The sequence below is a fragment of the Trichoderma citrinoviride genome, assembly GCF_003025115.1.
Source record: "Trichoderma citrinoviride strain TUCIM 6016 unplaced genomic scaffold BBK36scaffold_22, whole genome shotgun sequence".
Lineage (NCBI taxonomy): Eukaryota > Fungi > Ascomycota > Sordariomycetes > Hypocreales > Hypocreaceae > Trichoderma > Trichoderma citrinoviride.
The window spans coordinates 176,348-193,610 of record NW_020194730.1 but is presented as its reverse complement, the minus strand read 5'-3'; the positions used below and the strand labels follow the sequence as shown (position 1 = coordinate 193,610).

The 17,263-nt window shown below is 55.8% G+C and overlaps 7 protein-coding genes across 7 annotated transcripts in view; 3 read left to right on the top strand and 4 right to left on the bottom strand.

The window, feature by feature from the left end:
- BBK36DRAFT_1145416 (hypothetical protein) overlaps nt 1–188 on the top strand; it is a gene marked incomplete at both ends in the record, with an annotated part of 1,819 nt that extends 1,631 nt beyond the window's left edge. The window contains 2 exons of the mRNA XM_024893754.1: nt 50–114; nt 166–188. Of these exons, the coding sequence (XP_024745131.1) occupies nt 50–114; nt 166–188 (88 nt within the window). The remainder of the gene's footprint in view (nt 1–49; nt 115–165) is intronic.
- A 771-nt stretch (nt 189–959) lies between these two features.
- BBK36DRAFT_1190431 (hypothetical protein) lies at nt 960–3,474 on the bottom strand (the record flags this gene model as incomplete). Its single annotated transcript, XM_024896666.1, has 4 exons — nt 3,312–3,474; nt 3,166–3,266; nt 2,531–2,994; nt 960–2,402 (listed from the first exon to the last, which is right to left on the bottom strand). The coding sequence occupies exons 1-4, from the start codon at nt 3,452–3,454 to the stop codon at nt 960–962; spliced, it is 2,151 nt and encodes a 716-aa protein (XP_024745130.1). The 5' UTR covers nt 3,455–3,474.
- A 1,945-nt stretch (nt 3,475–5,419) lies between these two features.
- On the bottom strand, nt 5,420–8,084 carry BBK36DRAFT_68895 (mitochondrial carrier; the record flags this gene model as incomplete). The annotated part of the gene is made up of 7 exons (XM_024898527.1): nt 5,420–5,972; nt 6,054–6,219; nt 6,316–6,713; nt 6,810–7,067; nt 7,351–7,558; nt 7,702–7,782; nt 7,919–8,084. 7 exons carry the CDS (start codon nt 8,082–8,084, stop codon nt 5,420–5,422), a joined length of 1,830 nt encoding a protein of 609 aa, XP_024745129.1.
- Nucleotides 8,085–8,745: 661 nt separating this feature from the next.
- BBK36DRAFT_1130975 (cyclin) lies at nt 8,746–9,768 on the top strand (the record flags this gene model as incomplete). Its single annotated transcript, XM_024891899.1, has 2 exons — nt 8,746–8,905; nt 8,963–9,768. 2 exons carry the CDS (start codon nt 8,746–8,748, stop codon nt 9,766–9,768), a joined length of 966 nt encoding a protein of 321 aa, XP_024745128.1.
- A 971-nt stretch (nt 9,769–10,739) lies between these two features.
- BBK36DRAFT_1088003 (alpha/beta-hydrolase) lies at nt 10,740–11,876 on the bottom strand (the record flags this gene model as incomplete). The annotated part of the gene is made up of 2 exons (XM_024888980.1): nt 10,740–11,545; nt 11,690–11,876. Coding segments are annotated over 2 exons (993 nt in total), but the record flags the coding sequence as incomplete, so codon positions are not given.
- Nucleotides 11,877–13,272: 1,396 nt separating this feature from the next.
- Nucleotides 13,273–14,043, top strand: BBK36DRAFT_1145411 (hypothetical protein; the record flags this gene model as incomplete). Its single annotated transcript, XM_024893753.1, has 4 exons — nt 13,273–13,509; nt 13,559–13,600; nt 13,798–13,870; nt 13,919–14,043. 4 exons carry the CDS (start codon nt 13,273–13,275, stop codon nt 14,041–14,043), a joined length of 477 nt encoding a protein of 158 aa, XP_024745126.1.
- Nucleotides 14,044–15,159: 1,116 nt separating this feature from the next.
- BBK36DRAFT_1190417 (hypothetical protein) lies at nt 15,160–16,803 on the bottom strand (the record flags this gene model as incomplete). The annotated part of the gene is made up of 5 exons (XM_024896665.1): nt 15,160–15,408; nt 15,516–15,726; nt 15,762–15,884; nt 16,338–16,526; nt 16,753–16,803. 5 exons carry the CDS (start codon nt 16,801–16,803, stop codon nt 15,272–15,274), a joined length of 711 nt encoding a protein of 236 aa, XP_024745125.1. The 3' UTR covers nt 15,160–15,271.
- Nucleotides 16,804–17,263: the final 460 nt, after the last annotated feature.

The following is a 17,263-nucleotide window of genomic DNA, read 5'->3' as shown; positions in this document are numbered from 1 at the left end:
AAAAAAAAAAAAAAAAAAAAAAAAAAAAAAAAAAAAAAAAAAAAATAAGCATGAGAGAAATGCCCAGCTGCTTTATATACAGCAGAGACGAGGTCTGCCACATGACATGTATATGTGTGTGTTTGATATCGAACGTTTGTCTCTTGGCATATATGCTCGGCATAGCACCGCACACCAGGGGGAGTTGAAATGAGCGGAAAGATAAGAAACGAGATGGAACGACGTAATATAACGTTTGATACGACGACGACACATATTCTGATGGGATGAAGGAAATGGTTGACTGGATCACATGAAAACTAATGGGTTGGCTTTTTTCTCCTTGTTTGGTCTTCTTATATTTTTATCCTTGTTTGTTTCGTCTTTTTTTGGTTATAATAAGTTTCGCCGATACCCTCTACTTGTTCGTTCAGTCAGGAAAAAGATGAGCAACAATGTCCTTTTTTACCTCTTGGACCCGTCCTTTCTTACCTCTTGGAGGCTTTGTTAAGCAGCATATACGAGAAGCATAGTTTATGTAGACAAGCAGACGTCTTAATGATCATGCGAGGCATGGCTTTTTATGCATTTATCAGTCAAACTTTCGATAGCTAGAATATATAAGACGTTACACTATTTTTGACTTGACTCACACGACATGTCTTATAGATAGAATAATAATGATAGAAGAAGATGTGGCCATGCAAATGTGCTCATGACGACAAGGAGTGTAGGTATCTGGCAAAGAAAGGTCCCGAAACTTCAATACGCCCATAGTCATAATCTCATCCAACAAATCGTTCATATGCTCACGCTTCGATATCAAATTCCACCCAATCACCCTTGCTCATTACACGACCCTTTGCTCTCCATTGAATGGAGTTGTAGGTCTGCCATTCATCACCGACATCGTCCTTCATCTTGTTCCCCTCCCCCCCCCCCTGGTATCATCTTATCAATAATCTGTTCTCACTCATCATTCAAGCACTCCCAAACACAAGCTCCTCACGACCAGACATGGAGTCGACAGTCATGCTCGACTGGCCATGGCCCTTGGTGCCGTCGATCCGCTTGATGATGCCCTTGGCCCGCTTATAATCCAGGTCGTCTCCTCGAATGTCCTGTGAGCCAGAAAAGGTAGTCATGGCAAACTTGCCCTCCCACGAGGAGGGATAGTCGAGCCTAAAGTCGCCACTGACGGATGCGTGGTGAGACTTGAGGTTGATCAAACCATGCTTGTCGTCTTCATCAGTTGTAGCCATGCCTGGCTTCAGGTCCATGTGTGGCGGCGAGGGAAGCCTTCTGGGCTGCTCGTCGGGGTGGATGATGATCCATGGCTCATCGCGATCCTCGTCATCACCCTCGCGGACGGATGGTGCCAATGGGTCATAGTCGCCGATGCTGGCGGCAGAGTTCTTCCACAGTGGCTCGGCGACCGTCAAGGTAGTCTGTCCACTCTTGGTGTCGGTGGAAAGAAAGGGTTCCGAGGAGCCAGAGCCGAAAACTGGCAGCAGCTTCACCCTTTGATCTCCGGATACTGTCTCGAATTTGGCCCTTGAGGTGAAAGCCAGTTCGGCCTGGATGTCGCCAGAGGAAGTCGATATGCCAACGACATAGTCTCGCGGCGGGAACCTGTCGTCGCGTTCGCTATCGGGGCCGTAGCTCACAGGCTCCGTCACCTTGATATCCCCAGAAATGGAGTCGATGTTGAGCACAGCTTGTTCAGGCTTCTTGTCAGACGACGGCTTCGGGGTGACGTCAGTCTTGACGTCGCCAGAAACGGTGTGGATCTTGAGAAGGTCGTATAGGGGGAACCAGCCCTCGACATCGCCGCTAACAGTCTCGATTATGATGCTTCGCGAGGCCAGAGTGTACGGCGCCACATCTCCTGATACGCGGCCGGTGTTGACGTCTCCCACAACGGTTTTAATCTGGGCATCACTGGCAGAGCTGAGGACGAGGCCATCCCTGACGGTGACGTCGAGATGGAGTGAGTCGACGAGAAATGAGTCGAGCTGAGCTTCAAGGGGAATGAATACTGTGATTCGAATCTGTACACACGGCTGCAGGTTTGGCTCGCTCCATTCGACCACACGGGGAATGATGACCTTGAACCGTTGATCTCGCTTATCAAACTCAACGCCAACGTGCAAATTCTCGTCATTCGTCACGATCTCGAGCTGAATGTTGCCGGTGGAAGAGGTGTCAACTGGTTGTAAGATGATCTCGCCGTACACATGTGGCTGGAGCCCGCGACGGTTTCCACCGTCCTTCTCGATTGTCTCGACGATGCTTAGCTTCTTGTTGTTGCCAAAACTGATGACCTCGTTGATCTTGGAAGACCTGTGAGGCTCGCCCAAGCAGTCTCTGCTGTTCCTCGGGGGCCACGACATGTTGGGAGGAGGTTTGTTAGACGGAGGAGCCTTTACGGGCGACTTGTCGATGAGGCCAGGCTTCTAGATGACGATGTTAGACGATCATATATACCACTTGCTCCGCAGGACCCCTTTCATTGATTCTTCATGACGATGGAATAGGATGATTGACTCACCTTGTGGCTGTGTACACCAATGGTGCTACCAAATAGGGCAAGTATGATGGAGATGACCAAGAGGACACCAAGGGCTGTCCGAATCTTCTTCCTGGTGAGGGAAGAGCTGAACTTGTTCTTAATCCTTTGCCACAGAGGTTCCCGAGCTCCGTTGACGGCTCCACCCATAGACTCGGGCTGTCGTGGAAGCAGTGTCTGGTTCTCGTCAGGCACACCCATGGTTCCAGGATGCGTACCGGCCTGTGGAGGTGCAAAGGTCTGATAGCCGGACGACAGCGGCAGGGAGGAAGCGGGAGGGGAGTAGGCAGGTGGTGCTTCAGCCGGCGGTGGGTGATGGATGGTATACTGATTGAGCGACGGGCCTGCAGCACTTGTAGGCTGAAACGTCGATATCTCCTCGTCAATGCTCCGTCTGTGATAGTGGCCAGAAGAAGATGGGGATGACGAAGACGCCGAAGCCGATGCTGAGTGATGATGGGGGTATGTGGCAACGTGAGGGCGTGACTGGGAGGAGGAGTGAGAGGAGTAAGAAGGGTGAGAGGGATGGTACAAGCCAGCTTGCCCCTGAGTAAACGGCAAGGTCTGGCGATGAGGCTGGCTATCACCGAGAGGCGACGACTGGCCAGCAGAGGGACTATTTATCAGCCTCTCCTCCTCAGCCTCTCTGGCCTTTGCAGCGGCACGATCCTCCTGCAGCGTCGGGTCTTCCACCATGACATTGGGCACAAAGGGGACGCTGGCTGATTGGCGCTGCTGGCGCAACGGGGGGACGGGCGATGACGTTGCGGCCTCTTCTAGGCCAGACGACGACGACGCGTGGAAGTAGCCGTCAGTAGGCGATAGCGCATCGTCATGCTGCTCCTGTTGGTCATCCCAGGGGTTGTCGTCCCCGGAGTAGAGGTCGTCCGAGTACGGGGCCGGCATTGCTCCAGGCTCCAGCGGGGAGATGCGGCCGGATGCGACAGGATGGAGAAGGCGGAACAGAAGCGCAGCGAGAGCTGACGAACGCCTGTCTGCTGTATGTATGTCTATGTCTGTGTGGCTCTCGGGTGAGGCGATGGTGATGCAGAGTGGGTTGCACCACGGATAGAAGAGCTCGCAGTGACGAGTTGGCTGCCAACAGACGCGCGTTAGCTGATGAAGCCGACGCCTCGTCTTGTCCTCTGCCAGGCGCCTCACTCAGTGGACAAGCAGAGTAGATGAAGTAGAAAGAGGGCAGAGCGGAGAGGCTGAAGGAGAGAGAGAGAAGAAGCGAAAGGTGGTGTTGAGTCGACGAAGAGCCGGATAAGCTGCAGTACAAGCAAGATACATTAGCAGCAGTCTGATCAACCTGTCCTCCAAGTCCCTTCGAGGTACTTCCCATGTCCTGGGCTTCCTTCCTTCCTTCAGTTCCAGGCTCGTCTCCTCTCCGCCTCTCCACACCTCCATGCCCCAGTTGCTCCTTCCGATCCGCTCACCCACGATGCGATAAAGGCGAGCCGCTGACCAAGAAAACCCACCATTAAGGTACCTGACGTGAACGCATACATACAGCAACTTACAGCGATATCAGGTCTACCTACAACTAAAAGGCCTACTGAATGACAACTGACGGCTCCCCAATTGCTTTCCAGTACATCAGCCCAGATGAACCAGAGACACGGACAGACAGACGGCAGCAAAAGAGTCACTCAAAAGGCGCAACATGCCATGCCATGCCATGCCAACCCCAGCCCATCCGCTAGCACGTAGTGCCCTTGCAAAAGTCCCCTTCAATCCCGTCCGCCACAAAGAGCACAATCAACCACCACCTACCACCTCTCAAGCTATCTAAGTAAACGACCCATCTAGTAACCCCGACTCAAGAAACAGAAAAGCCAACAAGGAAAGAAAGCCATCACCAGTCATGAAGCCATAGTAAGCTCGCTACGGCCCAAAGAGGAGCAATCTCTGCACGTGCTACAGAATACATCCTCTACCCCAAAATCTAGTCCGGGTAATGATCCCTTTTGACTTGTTTGTTCTTTTGCCGCCGAAGGGGGGGCTGGCGTAAGCGAGCACGTAACCCCGAGATGAAGCGCTCGTCATCTTCATCGACACCGACATGATCTGATAACAACGCTGACCAACTACGTGCGAGTCTGTCCACCACGGCCAGCGGCTGATCTGCCACTCCATTCTGGCTACACTTACTTGTACAAACAAGCATCATCATCCCTGCCGCAGCTGAGCTATGTAATGTCCAAGCAATCAAAAGCAGAAAGGGCTCGGCCAACATGTCCGGCTCCAGCAGCTCCCCCGGCCCTTGCTGCCGGTCACGGAGCCTCCCCTCTCCACTTTTCCGGGTACCGACCCCGAATGAGGGCCTCACATATGGGCGACCCGTCATCATCTCTCCTTCTCCATGGCTGCGTCTTTTGGTTCAAATGCTTTCGTTGTTGACTTCTTACAGAATCTATACATGGTAGCTAGATTGCAGACACTTGCTCGTGTCGTATGGTTTCCTCGTCATGATCCGCGGGTTGAAGCATCAGTTCCAACACCAGCTCTCCCTTCTCTAAATATCCTTCGTTTATTTATCCTTCCCCGCCGCCCAAGGCGTTAAATGATGTGCAAGAATGGACTTCGTGATCCATCACATCCAAGCCTTTGAAACGAGTACGTGACCGCCGGTCAATGCCGCCGTACGACCCGCCTGGAACAAAATACTCATCTGGCCTCCTTCCCGTGCTCAGACGCACGTTGCGGGGGCCATCCAAATGCGAATGAAGCTCGCTACCAACCAACCAACCGTTATGTCCGACAAATGAGATGGCAATGCTAATGCAATAAACGATGCGTGCGTGGTATCATCATATCCTTTCTATACTCCCGCTGAGTCGATGCGTGATTGAGAGAAGCAGGTTTCAATCAGTTCAATGCGAGAAGGCGTTTCGCGTTCTCGTACACCACCCACGTTATGCTCAACGCAGGGGCGACTTTGAGAAGATTTGGCGTCAGGCCCTTGTAGAGGCCTCGGACTCCTTCGTGCTGGATCGTCTTCCGCGTGACGTCCCAGATGCCCGTATAGGTCTGAGGATGCATCAAGGTGCCCTGCGTTTGCAGCCGTGTTCGGACCACGTTTAGTGGGTAGACAACCGACGCGCCAAAGGCTCCGGATGTTGCGCCGATGATGCCCGTCGCGATGTTGCCGGGCTGAGCGTCGTCTTCATGGCAGCCCGCGTATTTCGCATACCGTATCCGGTAGGTCTTCTTGAGAAACTCAAACATGCCCATATCGATGGCGCTGTATGGGAACATGCCAATCAATCCCATGGTGACACCCCGGTAGCAGGCTCGCAGACCGCCATCTGCATACATTTTCACGGCCGTCTGTCGCAGAAGGGCGCCGCCCGTGAGGCCACCCTTGACCGTCTCGCATTGAAGGCGAAACTTGAGAGTATCAAGAGGGTAGACGCAGAACCTGCAACGTCCAGATGATTAGCAACCCAGGACAACGCCTGATGTTTTATCGACCTTGACAGAGGCCCCAGCCATGACTTACTGGGCAATCATTCCAGCCAGACCACCAGAGATGAATTTTGAGTACGAGTTGATGTTTTTGGGATCTCCATGGCCCTCAAAATTTGCCAGCGCGCGCTTAGCCGCTTCGTACGATCCGAATTTGATGGCCGTCTCTGGCATGATCTTGACGACATTCAATCCGTTGCCTTTCCATAAGTGTCAGGTCAAATTGTACTGCTAGAGCCCATCGACTGGAAGCAAAGGGAGTAAAAGCGTTGCTGTCGAGAAACAGATAAACTCACCGGCAAAGAAGCTGCGCACACCACCCGTCCGGTACAAGTCCTTGACGGCTTCACTAAAGGGCCGCGCCGCATTCCTAAGCGCATCAATGACACGGCCTTGCTTCAGCGCTTGCACGGCCGTCTCGGCTCCGCTGTTGGTATTGACGAGCAGATAGACCTTCAATCGGTCGAGCGGAGCTGTGGCCGTCCGCGACACTCCACCGGCGATGGCACCCGCAAGGAAGTAACCTGGATGGGGGGCAAAGTCTGTCAGTTTGTATTTCTTCAGCGTCGGTGTAGCTCCGGTAGAGGACTCTTCACGGTGCTCGACTGAGGTGCCATCGCCGTCGGAGTGTACAACAGCATCCGCCGCTGCCCTTGCCCCTGCCCCTGACGGGCCCTGTTCGACTTCTGAAATCCTGTGAGAAGACGCATGCGCCGTTGCGTCGACAAAGCTTCCTCTTGCATGTTTGACCGGCGCTTCGAGCTTCGGCTCAACTATCCCAGCAGCTTGCGCGGGAGGTGGCGGCGGAGGTAATGGAAGCTCTGGAGGTGGCTTCGGATAGGACGAAGGAAAGGCGACTCGGAGAAGAGAGCCGAAGAGGATTTGAAGAAAAGAGCTAGAGGAGCCGGCCCTACCTAAGCCTTCCAGTGTTTCTCCACTCACGAGAGAGTCTCCCTCTGGCGTGACATTAACCACCGAGTAGTAAAAAGACAAGACCGCGTGGAGATGGGACGCATCCTGGTTGCCGGGCATGAAAAGGAGGAAGTCTCTGTGGTTGTCCGGTCAGCTGTCAAATGTCTTCTCTGCCCTCTCTGAGAGGCTTTTCCCCGCGAGGGGCACATCCCAAGGGGCAAACCAGGCACCTGCTGGCGGTTTTCAGGGGAAACCGGTCTTGTGGTGCTGGGCGTGCTCACTCGCCCGACCCAAGACCGAGGCACATGACCCCTAACGAGTGTGCGCCTGACAAGCGATCCAGCCCAAATGGAGATAAAACAAGACCCCAAACAATGTCATATGTAGGGACTGAAGAGACATCCCTCTGCTTCACTTACCGCCATTCGTCGAACGTGACGTATCCGTCGTTGTTCTGGTCCATATCGCTGAAAAAGTCGTGCAGCCTGCGGTTTGAGACAGTCAACCCCGCAGCCTTGAAAGCCGTCTGGAGCTCCGCCTTGTCGAGCTTCCCATTGCCGTCGCGATCGATGGACTTGAACAGGTCAAAAAGCTGGCCTTCAGCTTTCTGTACAAAAACTCGGAACTCTGCGAAAAGGGAGCAAAGCCTCGTTAGTTGCCGTATCAAGTACCTAGCTCGATAAGCGCAAGGGAGGCCTGCTCAGCGGCACAGGCACAACGCCCAAAGCTCTTGGCCATGCGCCAGGACAGCTGGACTGCGCGCAACGTACCTTCGTATTGAATTTTCCCATCGCGATTCGTGTCGACCTCGGTCATAATCTTCTTCAGCATGGCATCCGCATTCTTCAGAGCTGTTCGCACAAACGCAAACAGAGAGAGAAAAAAAAGTCAACATCTCGATACCAGATAAATGCGGGGCGGAATGCGCAAAAGATGCGCAAGCAAAGACAATGGAGAGAACAAGACAAAGGAAAAGAAAGTCCTCACGGTGGTCAATCTTGCGAAAGCCCTTCTGCAGGCCCTTGAGGTCCAGCTCGCCGTTGGCACTGGGGCCCAGCTGCGCCCAGAGGCTCTCGACGCGATCAGGGTTCTTCTGACGCTGCTCCAGCTCGCGAGCTTTCTGCACCTCGGTCGCCGGGCTTGACGGTGTCATTGTCATGGCTGTGGCATGGCATGTCTCAAAAGGGCGACTGTCGAGGCGGCTATTGCGAAGCCGAGCGAGGGGGCGGATGGCGGTTGTGCGGGCGCGTCGTCTTGATCAAGGTGGTAACTGTCGTTTCGAGTGCTATCTCAGCCTCATCGTCGAGACCTTGCAGGGTTGCGGTCTGGCAGGGCGATGCCAATTGAGCTCGAGAAAAGATTGCGGGCCTTTGCCAGCTGCTGACGTCGTAGCTTTCGGTGCAGCAGGATTGGATGCGGATCTTGGGGAGAAGTCAATACCTGCGCTGTGGTTGGGGGGGCCAGACGGCCACTACGTAATGAGCTTTCCAGGCGCTGCTAGGGGATCACAGCGCTGAGCAATAGGGGGCCCCGATAAGGCTCTCAGCCCAGATCAAGGCCCGTCGCTTATCGCCCCGCAGCCTTGCCGGGTGCTAGATTCAATGTCCATTCAGTGGCCCGACAGCTGCCGCGCTTCCAGGCTGCTTCCATCTCACCCAACTTCAAGACGACGGCACTGAGACCTCGGTTCAGCCAAAACCATCATCAGATCATCAGGCTGATTAGATAACATAATTTTGGTCTTTTCTTCCGAGCATCATCGCATCTTTCAGTGGCCTCAATACGGGCGCCTCCGCGGCTCCGGCTCCTCAGCCATGTCCGCCAACTACTGGGAGTCGACGCAGAGGCGGCACTGGCTCTTCACCAAAGATGAGCTGGCCTCGATGCGCCAGAAGCTGGAGGAGGAGAATGCCGACCTCGTCCGCATGTTTCCTCTCCCGCAGCCGAGGCACATGGCCATCTACTTCAACCAACGTGGGTGGTTCATCTTCCCGTCATTGTTCGTCCTAGCCTGCTAACCCGTCTGCCCAGAGCTGCTGAGGCTGGGAAAGCGCCTCACCATCCGCCAGCAGGCCATGGCCACTGCGCAGGTCTATCTGAAGCGCTTCTACAGCAAAGTCGAGATCCGCCGCACCAACCCGTATCTCGTCATCACCACGGCCATCTACCTGGCCTGCAAGATGGAGGAAGCGCCGCAGCACATCCGCCTCATCGTCACCGAGGCGAGGCAGCTCTGGCAGGACTTCATCGGACTGGACACTTCCAAGATTGGGGAATGCGAGTTCTTCCTCATCAGCGAGATGAACTCCCAGCTCATCGTGCATCAACCCTACCGAAGCCTGCTTGCCCTGCGCCCCGAGCTGTCCCTGGTTGATGAAGACGTGCAGCTCGCCAAGTCCATCATCAACGACCACTACATGACGGACCTGCCGTTTCTCTGCCCGCCGCACATCGTCGCGCTGGTGGCAATCCTCCTGGCTCTCGTCCTCCGCCCCAACTCTTCAGTTCCGGGACAGGCCTCGGGTTCCGCCGCAGCGGCCGGTCTCGCGGCCGCACAGGCCGCCCTGAGCCAGGCACACACCGCTCGGTCAGGCCAGGGCGGGATCCTGTCCGAGATCCCGTCGATGCCCGAGGTTAAGGAGCGCGTGCAGGAGGCCAGGATTACCCGCGTGCAGCATTTCGCCGCGTGGCTGGCGGAGAGCGACGTCGACATTGCCGCCATGGTGGACGCGACACAGGAGATTATATCCTTTTACGAGTGCTTCGAGCAGTACAACGACAAGCTCACTAGGGAGCAAATCAACCGGTTCGTCAAAGCTCGGAATCTTGACAAGTAGGCCAAGTCGGGGAAGCAGCTTGATGGACTTGTGCCCAACCCCGTACCGTTGCCTCCCCCTCTCCCTTTTCCAGCGATTGGGGGAGAGGTGTCGCAGCCGATCGAACCGCTATGGCCGCCGACTATGCAACCATGGCCGCCGGCACAGGTGCTGCAGCAAATGGGCAATGGATTGTGGCAACCGGGGGTGCAACCGATGCAGCCGACAACCCAGCCGACAACCCAGTCATGGCAGCTGGGAGCCCAGCCATTACAGCCGATCATCCAACCATGGCAACCAGGTAATGAACTATGGCAGCCAACATTTCAATCATGGCCGCCGAGAACCGAACCACCGCAACCAGGATATGGGTCATGGCAACCAGGCAACGGACCATGGCGACCATCGAATGGATCATGGCATACAGGCGACGAACCACGGTAGCCAGGGGAGAATCCAGGAAATTCAACACGAGGAACATTCACCTCGTTGAACGAGCCACGGAGCTGGATAGCCCAAGGCAGTGAAGCGTAGAAACTACGGGAAAGCGGAACTGATACCCACTGTTATCATGAGGACTGAAGGAGTATCGACAAACATATGCTCTTTTCAACGACATTTTCACACGCGCCGGGGGGGGGTGTTTGACTTGTACTGATTGGCGTTTTATTCTATTTTCCCCTATATACACTAATTGGCGTTGGTTTGGCATAATCTCTGGGGCCTTTCTTTTGGAGTACAAGGGGCCAAGGGGGGTTTTGTCCAATGGCTTGTTCAGGGCAGAGGGATGTATTGTTTGGAATACATGATCCTCACGCATATCAATCGAACGAGCGTTTAGTCTTTTCCAGGTAATCTTCTATATTCCGGTTCTAGTTTCTACTTCTAATCTCTATATCTATTACCTCTTGGACCTCGTCTCTCTCCCACACTTGCCACTGCCACTCCCACTGCTCTTGGAACGCTTTACCACCACCATATCACCTGCTCTTCCACGACGAAACGGCAGCATCAGCAACCTCTTTGCCCTTTGAAATGGCAATCTCATGGCCCCCCGGAATCACACGCACATCCACGCCATCCTCGCCCAGAACAGCCCTCGTGTCCTCGATCCACTCGTCCTTGATGATGAGCGTATCCCGATCGCCCAAGACGACGCACACCCGCTGCAGCAGTCCGCCCACGCCGCCAAGCTCCCTGTTCGCAGCGAGCTTCTCGCCCAAGACGGCCCACACCTTGTCATGCTGCCCGTAGATGGGCGCGTAGCGAATGGTGCTCATGTACGCGTCGACAAAGGCCGGGTTGGCGGCCAGCTGCCAGCGCACGACGTCCCCGACCCGTACGACGGCGGTGGTAGTGGTGCTCTTGCTCTTATCCCTCCCGCCGGCGATGACGACGGAGATGGGCACGTCGTCAAAGTTGACCTCTGCCTCGTCGCCGTCGGGCACGTCCGCGCTCTGTCCGTGCTGCGGCTCGATGCGCGCTCGCACCCAGCGCCGGAGGAGCCACTCGGGCAGCAGGTTGTGAGAGTACATGAGGCGGCTCTTCCAGCCGAGGTGCGACGTGCGCACGAGGCCTCCCGGGCAGACGACGGTGAGGGAGCGCAGCATGTGGGAGTGGTACGCCGCAAAGGCGACAGCGAGAGCACCCCCTAGCGAATAGCCGACAAGGTAGAAGGAAGACGCGCCGGTCCAGGGCAGCGACGAAGAGGCCAGGACGAGGAGGATCTGCGTGGTGTAAAGACACTCATCGTAAGCCACGTTCGACGGGCCGTCAGAGTAGCCTCTCCCGAAAAGATCTGCGTGGCGGCCCGCGGGTGGTAAGCAGTAAGCAAGAGAAACGTTCGCTGTTGAAACTTCAGACCCTCCCCCCTTCCCAACCCCTGACGATGCACAAATTCCGCCCCAATACGAAGGAGAGAAACAGACAAGCTCAAACGTACCAAAGAGCATCACCCTGTACCCCTTCCGCACAAGCTCCCAGGCCATGCCGCCCAGCGCAATGCACGGCGTGCCGATGCCATGCACCAGAAGGACCTTGTCGCCGTCCTCGGGCCCCCACTCGAACACCCGGACGGTGCCGTACACCGTCTCGACGTCCTTGCCGCCCGGGAACAGGTCCGGGGGGTACGGCGCCGGCTTTTCGGGGTCGGCCGGGTCGACTCCCGAGCGGTTCCTCACGCGCACAATGTTTGCTTTGGGCGACTTGGTCCGGGGCGACAGCGTTGGTCGGATGAGCAGGTAGAGCGACAGGCACGCTGCCGCTGCCAGGACAGCGGAGCCCCTCCTTATGAGCTGGTCCGGACGGAGCTGGAGCCCATGCGGTATTATCATGGCTAGTTGTATTGGCGTGTGATCTTTCTGGGAGGCCGCTTCGGACCAATGAGACAAGTGAGGAGGCCTCAAGCTGCGCCTGGCAACGCAATCTGCATGAGTAGGAGAGCCGGTAGAGACGGAGTTCGGTCAACACCGGCCGGACGGCGTCGTCGTTGAGAGGATAATCCGCCTCCGAGGGTCACCCCGCCAAGGTGCCGAGGATGATGCCGCCCTTTGCCTCAGAACCCCGTACATGTACATGACCGCGGCCTCCAAAGCGGGAGACGGCACGGCATGCCGGGTCGATTTCTTAATGCAAGCCGGACCTGAGTTTCAACAATTCGTCTGTTCGGCACCGGCCATGGCGAGTTGCGTGTGCGCCATTACACAAAAGCACGATGTACACCTCTCCGAGATGCTGCCTGGTGCTACAGACCACGTTGCGGTTCTCCGGCTTAGATACGGTACACACTACCCAACCAAAGTAACCCGAAGCTACCTCAGGGGCTTTCAACTTCTTTGGCTGGATCTCGTAAAACAGACTCAGCCTCAGCCGGCAAAACGGCTAGGCAATGCGCTATGATGAAGCCATCGATCGAGCCATCCAGGGAGCAAGCAGGTCACTGCTGAGCCGCCTCTGCGCGACAGACTTCACATCCTCTTCTTTGCGTCCTACGTCACCCCACGAACCCCCGGGGGGCCGCATGTAAGGGCAGAGGACGGAAAGGCAAGCGTGAGTCAATTTAGCATCTTGAGCTTGAAAGTGGAGAGATGAACTTGAGATCCGGGACGTGGGATGGAGATTCCAGAACTGCCTAGCTGCAGTGTCGGGTCTCTGCGCACCACATGATGGGCACCGCATCTCATCAGTCGGCAAGCCCGTGTGGTGGCCCAAAGGAGCAGCTTCCAGGACACCTTGAATGCTCTGCGCGTCTCCGCCAGCATGGCGGGAGAGCGGGAGACCCGGCGCCACGAAGTCACTTGTTTGCTGAGGCCAAATCTCTGTGGCTGGGCTGTGCTGGTGGCTGAATACCGCGTACGAGTACATGAAGCTGATGGAGCTTCTTCTCGCTCCGCCCACTGGTGGCCAAAGCCCTGGACAGAGCACCAGGAGGCACGTACCTGACCTCAAGACACTGGCCGATCCCAAAGTACCTCTTGCCCAAACCACAAGTCACTGCAGAAGAGCGTCAAAGTCTCTCCTCTCCACATGCGGGCAACAACTCCACAGAGCTGTGCAGGGATTCTCCATCTGGCGAGTCTCAAGGCAACCAACGGGAAGCAGGAATCGGCATCATTAGACAAGGGTTGGGCCAATGAGGACGAGCAGTCATTTTCTATCCCCTGCCGCCACACCGCTCTTTCCAGGGGGTTCGACCAGGGCTCGACCAGGGTTACAGCCAGGAAAGACACAGGACCTGAAAGTGATGCTCTGGTTGTGGCCACGGTACGAAGGACAAAGTACTTGTACGATCCTATACTCGCACTCACTTCAGGCACGAGCGTACAGGTACTTCGTACTGTATGAAGCAGATAAGGTACGAGTAGGCCGTCCCTGTAGACCCTCTGCGGAGTGCAGCCGGACAGACCTGGACACTCACCGGATCCAGGGTAGAATCCTGGCAGAAGGCCAAATGGAAGAAATAGAGAATGGGCAAGTTTGCCTCCAGACAGGACCCAATAAGCTGACGATCGATCGTGCCAGGAACTAGGTGCGTACTAGGCGCACATACAGGTACAGGCACAACCGAAGCCGCGCAACGTCAATTTCGATGAGCCGTGGCCCGAGTGCAGAATCCGAACTTCGAGTAATATTATGGGGTGCAGATGCCGACAATGCTACGGCCTGCCTGTAGCCAGAGATGCCGGACGCAAGCAACAGCCACGAGACGGAGCGGCCAACCGAGCCGGAAACAGCGGGCGATCTAGGACTCTGGGGATGACCCTCTGGATGGTCAGCTTTCTTGTGCCGCAGTACTAATATGTACTGTGCAGACATGAGGGCAGGCTGGGGGCCATATCCGGCAATGCTCCGAGACATGACATGCTGCGTGTCTGCAGGCAAGCAGGGAGTTGAGATGAGGGCGGTGGTCGACCAGGATCGAGACGAGTTGAGCAGTGAGCCATGAGCGCGAGCGCGAGCAAGCCAATGTGCCGTGCGTACGAGTATGTAGTCTCGTACAAAGGATGCTAGCCAGTCCTCAAACCAGGAGCCGGGCCACACATCCATCCCATCGTCGGAGCCGACCCGGCGTTTACCTGAGGCACCGCTGAGTGGTTGACTTGCGCGAAGGGCGGCGCTTGTGGCTGGACGATGCTTCCTTTAGCGCCTTCAACATGGCAGTGTTTTGATATGAAGGCGTCTCGATTCAACAAGCGGAAGCTTGCGTCTGCAGCACGACGCAGCGCTACCGGCTCTACCGTAGGGCAAGTGCAGAAGCGCAATACATTCGAGCATAGCTTTGCTCGTGCTTGTCCTGCATGCAAAAGGAGACGAGCATCCTGACCAGCGGCTAGGGCGCTACTGCGAGTCTTTACTGAAGCGAAGCAGACCACCGCAAACCAATGGGCAGGTAGGGTAGCAGTGATGATGATGACGGCGTCCCCTTCGAGCCGTGGCCAAAACACATGGCATGATCTGACGGCCGACTTCAAGAATAGCTCACGGGCGCTGCGAATGCCACCACGGCTCCGGCCGCCAGTTGGGTCCCCCTCACGAGATAGATTAGATTGGCCAGAACCAAGCCTCGTCGCATTGGGAGTTTGAACCAGCTAGCCATGGGGGAGGCGAAGCAGCTCTCTGCAGATCGATGCCGCGGTGTAACAGCTTGGGGCCAAGCTTGATCCAATGCAGCTGTGAAACCTGAATTGCATGCACTGCGGGTTGATGTCTTCTCGGACCAGCCGTGGTCGATCGAGTTGGGCTCCTCGAGTATGTATCTAAATGATCAGCCTGCAAGCGTTATTCCGCCGTTCAAGGGATTAGAGGCTGTTGTCGAGAAAATACGGCCAGCCTCTACTAGAGACGATGAATGGATATTGCAATGCCCTGGACGGCCGCAGTCTCTTGTTGGGGGAAGCAACGCAGAGGCGGGATCTGCAGTAATACCGGGAAAGGGTTCCCATCCACCAGATTGAATTTCGTCGCTTTGCCGCCACGTTCTGGCAGCAACCCGGCTGGCTGCCGACAGTGGCGTTCGTTCGACCTGTCATTTGATGGAGCAGGAAACCTGGCTGCTTGTGGCGCTTGTGTCTGCATCCTTTTTGAGCATCGTCATTCCACCTCTGGCCACCCATCCACCAGACCACAGTGCACTCTTGTACGCATTGGCACGGCAGTGGATGTCTGTGCAGCAAGCCGGCTTACTAGAAGCCGCCACCTTTGTCCCAAGAGTGGAATAGTGGTGAGAGGTTTTGGGTGCGAAGTGTGAGTGGACTGATGATGGCACTCACATTCACACAACATGGGCGTGAAGATGACCTGGAAGCTGCTTGGGCAGAAGTCTGGAGCCGGCCGGGCCGCTTGCAAGGGGTCGCTCGTTTCTTCCATATCGGGATCGGGAGACGGGAAAGAAGTGTTTTGTATCGCATCTGAGAATCGGTCCCTGTGATGCTTCGCCGGGGAAAGGCCACTCCGCGAAAATGGACGCAACGGCCGTGACTTCTGTCAAGGCACAAGGCAGACACAGAACCACATACGATACAATGAGAAGCAGCCTGTGAAGCTGCACCATCATTGTGCATCGGCGGGTCAATGGTGAGGATCCAGGGGTGTCGACGGCTCCTCTTCTCCCTGCCAGGGGCTGCCTGAGTTTCACTAGCCTGGAAGGACGCTGGTGCAGGTACGAAGAATGGAGGCAGATGACAAGGCGAGCAACGGAATGCGTCTCTCAGCCTGACCCCGGCGGATGCGGATATTGGGGTGTGCAATTTCCAGCGTGCTGAACCAGGTCAGAAATGCGACACACACAATATTTGCGTCCCTGTAGAAGAGCCGTGGTAATAGTATGCGTGGTTGAGGAGTACTGTAGCGACACTGTCCATCCAGCAAATGTCTCGGCACACGCATGCAATGTTTTCGCACTCCGAGAAAATAAACATATGCATGTAAATCATCAAAACACACACGCGGCAGAAACAAAGACAAAAATAAACATGGAACCAAGTTATAGGAAAAGCTGACTGACAACTGGAGCCAGTATGTCGGTAGCAGCCGTCCATGCAGATGCGGGCCAGCAGGGCCCGAGATTGAGACCGGAGGATTAGATAACTCACCTCACTATTCTCTGTATGATACTCCGTCCATTGCCGTGGAGCTGCAACTTCAGAGTACGCAGACCCATTGATAGCGTCGCCGTAAAAGTAATGGATGAATCCTGTCTCAGAGATTGCTTCGAAATCCGCCACGATTGATGCCACGACGCGGGAACCAGCTCCAAGAGGACGAATATCCCAACCGCAATCCTACAGGGTTGCCGGTCCAGGAATTACTCCCCAGGGACGAGTCGGCCGGGATTGCTTCAATTTCCGACCAGAACGATTGCGAAATTTCCCATGATCTCGATGAAGAGACGACTCCATGCGCGCAGGCTGACAAGCTGCCTCGGGTTATTAGTCGAGGCACATTGTTTTGGCAGCAGAGGGCCCAAAGAAGCAGCTTCAATCTTACTGTCCAGCGATCCCAACTTACTGTACCCGTCGTCTTCGCACCCGGCCATTCGTACCGTCCTTCGCGAGGCATCTCCGTGTGAAGAGCTCTCCGCACGCACGCGGAACCAGGTGCCGAAGGCGAGGCGGCATCGCTTGCAGGATTCACACCCGGTAGGTCAGCAGAGGCCACAGAGATCGGAGAGCCAGCAGGTCTCAACGTACGGAGTACCGCGGGCGCACTAGGCGCGAGAGCGAGGCAGTCAAGTGATCACGCCGGTTGTTGGCGAGCTGGAATGGACCCAATCGCCCATAACCACGAGGGGCCTAGTCGAGGCCAGGCGGGCAGATCCTGGGCCCCAACGCTGGCGGGTGTGCGCTGGTCTTTGCACTGTCTCTCTGTGCACAGGGCACCGGCACAAACACAGTGTGATTGGAGGAGTGGGCGATGGGTTGATGTTGATGGGGTGGTTGTGGGTGGGAAGATCCTGGCGAAGTGAGTGGATGGCCCGTTCCTCTCAGCAGCACAGTGTACGGTGTCCGTACTGTGCCGT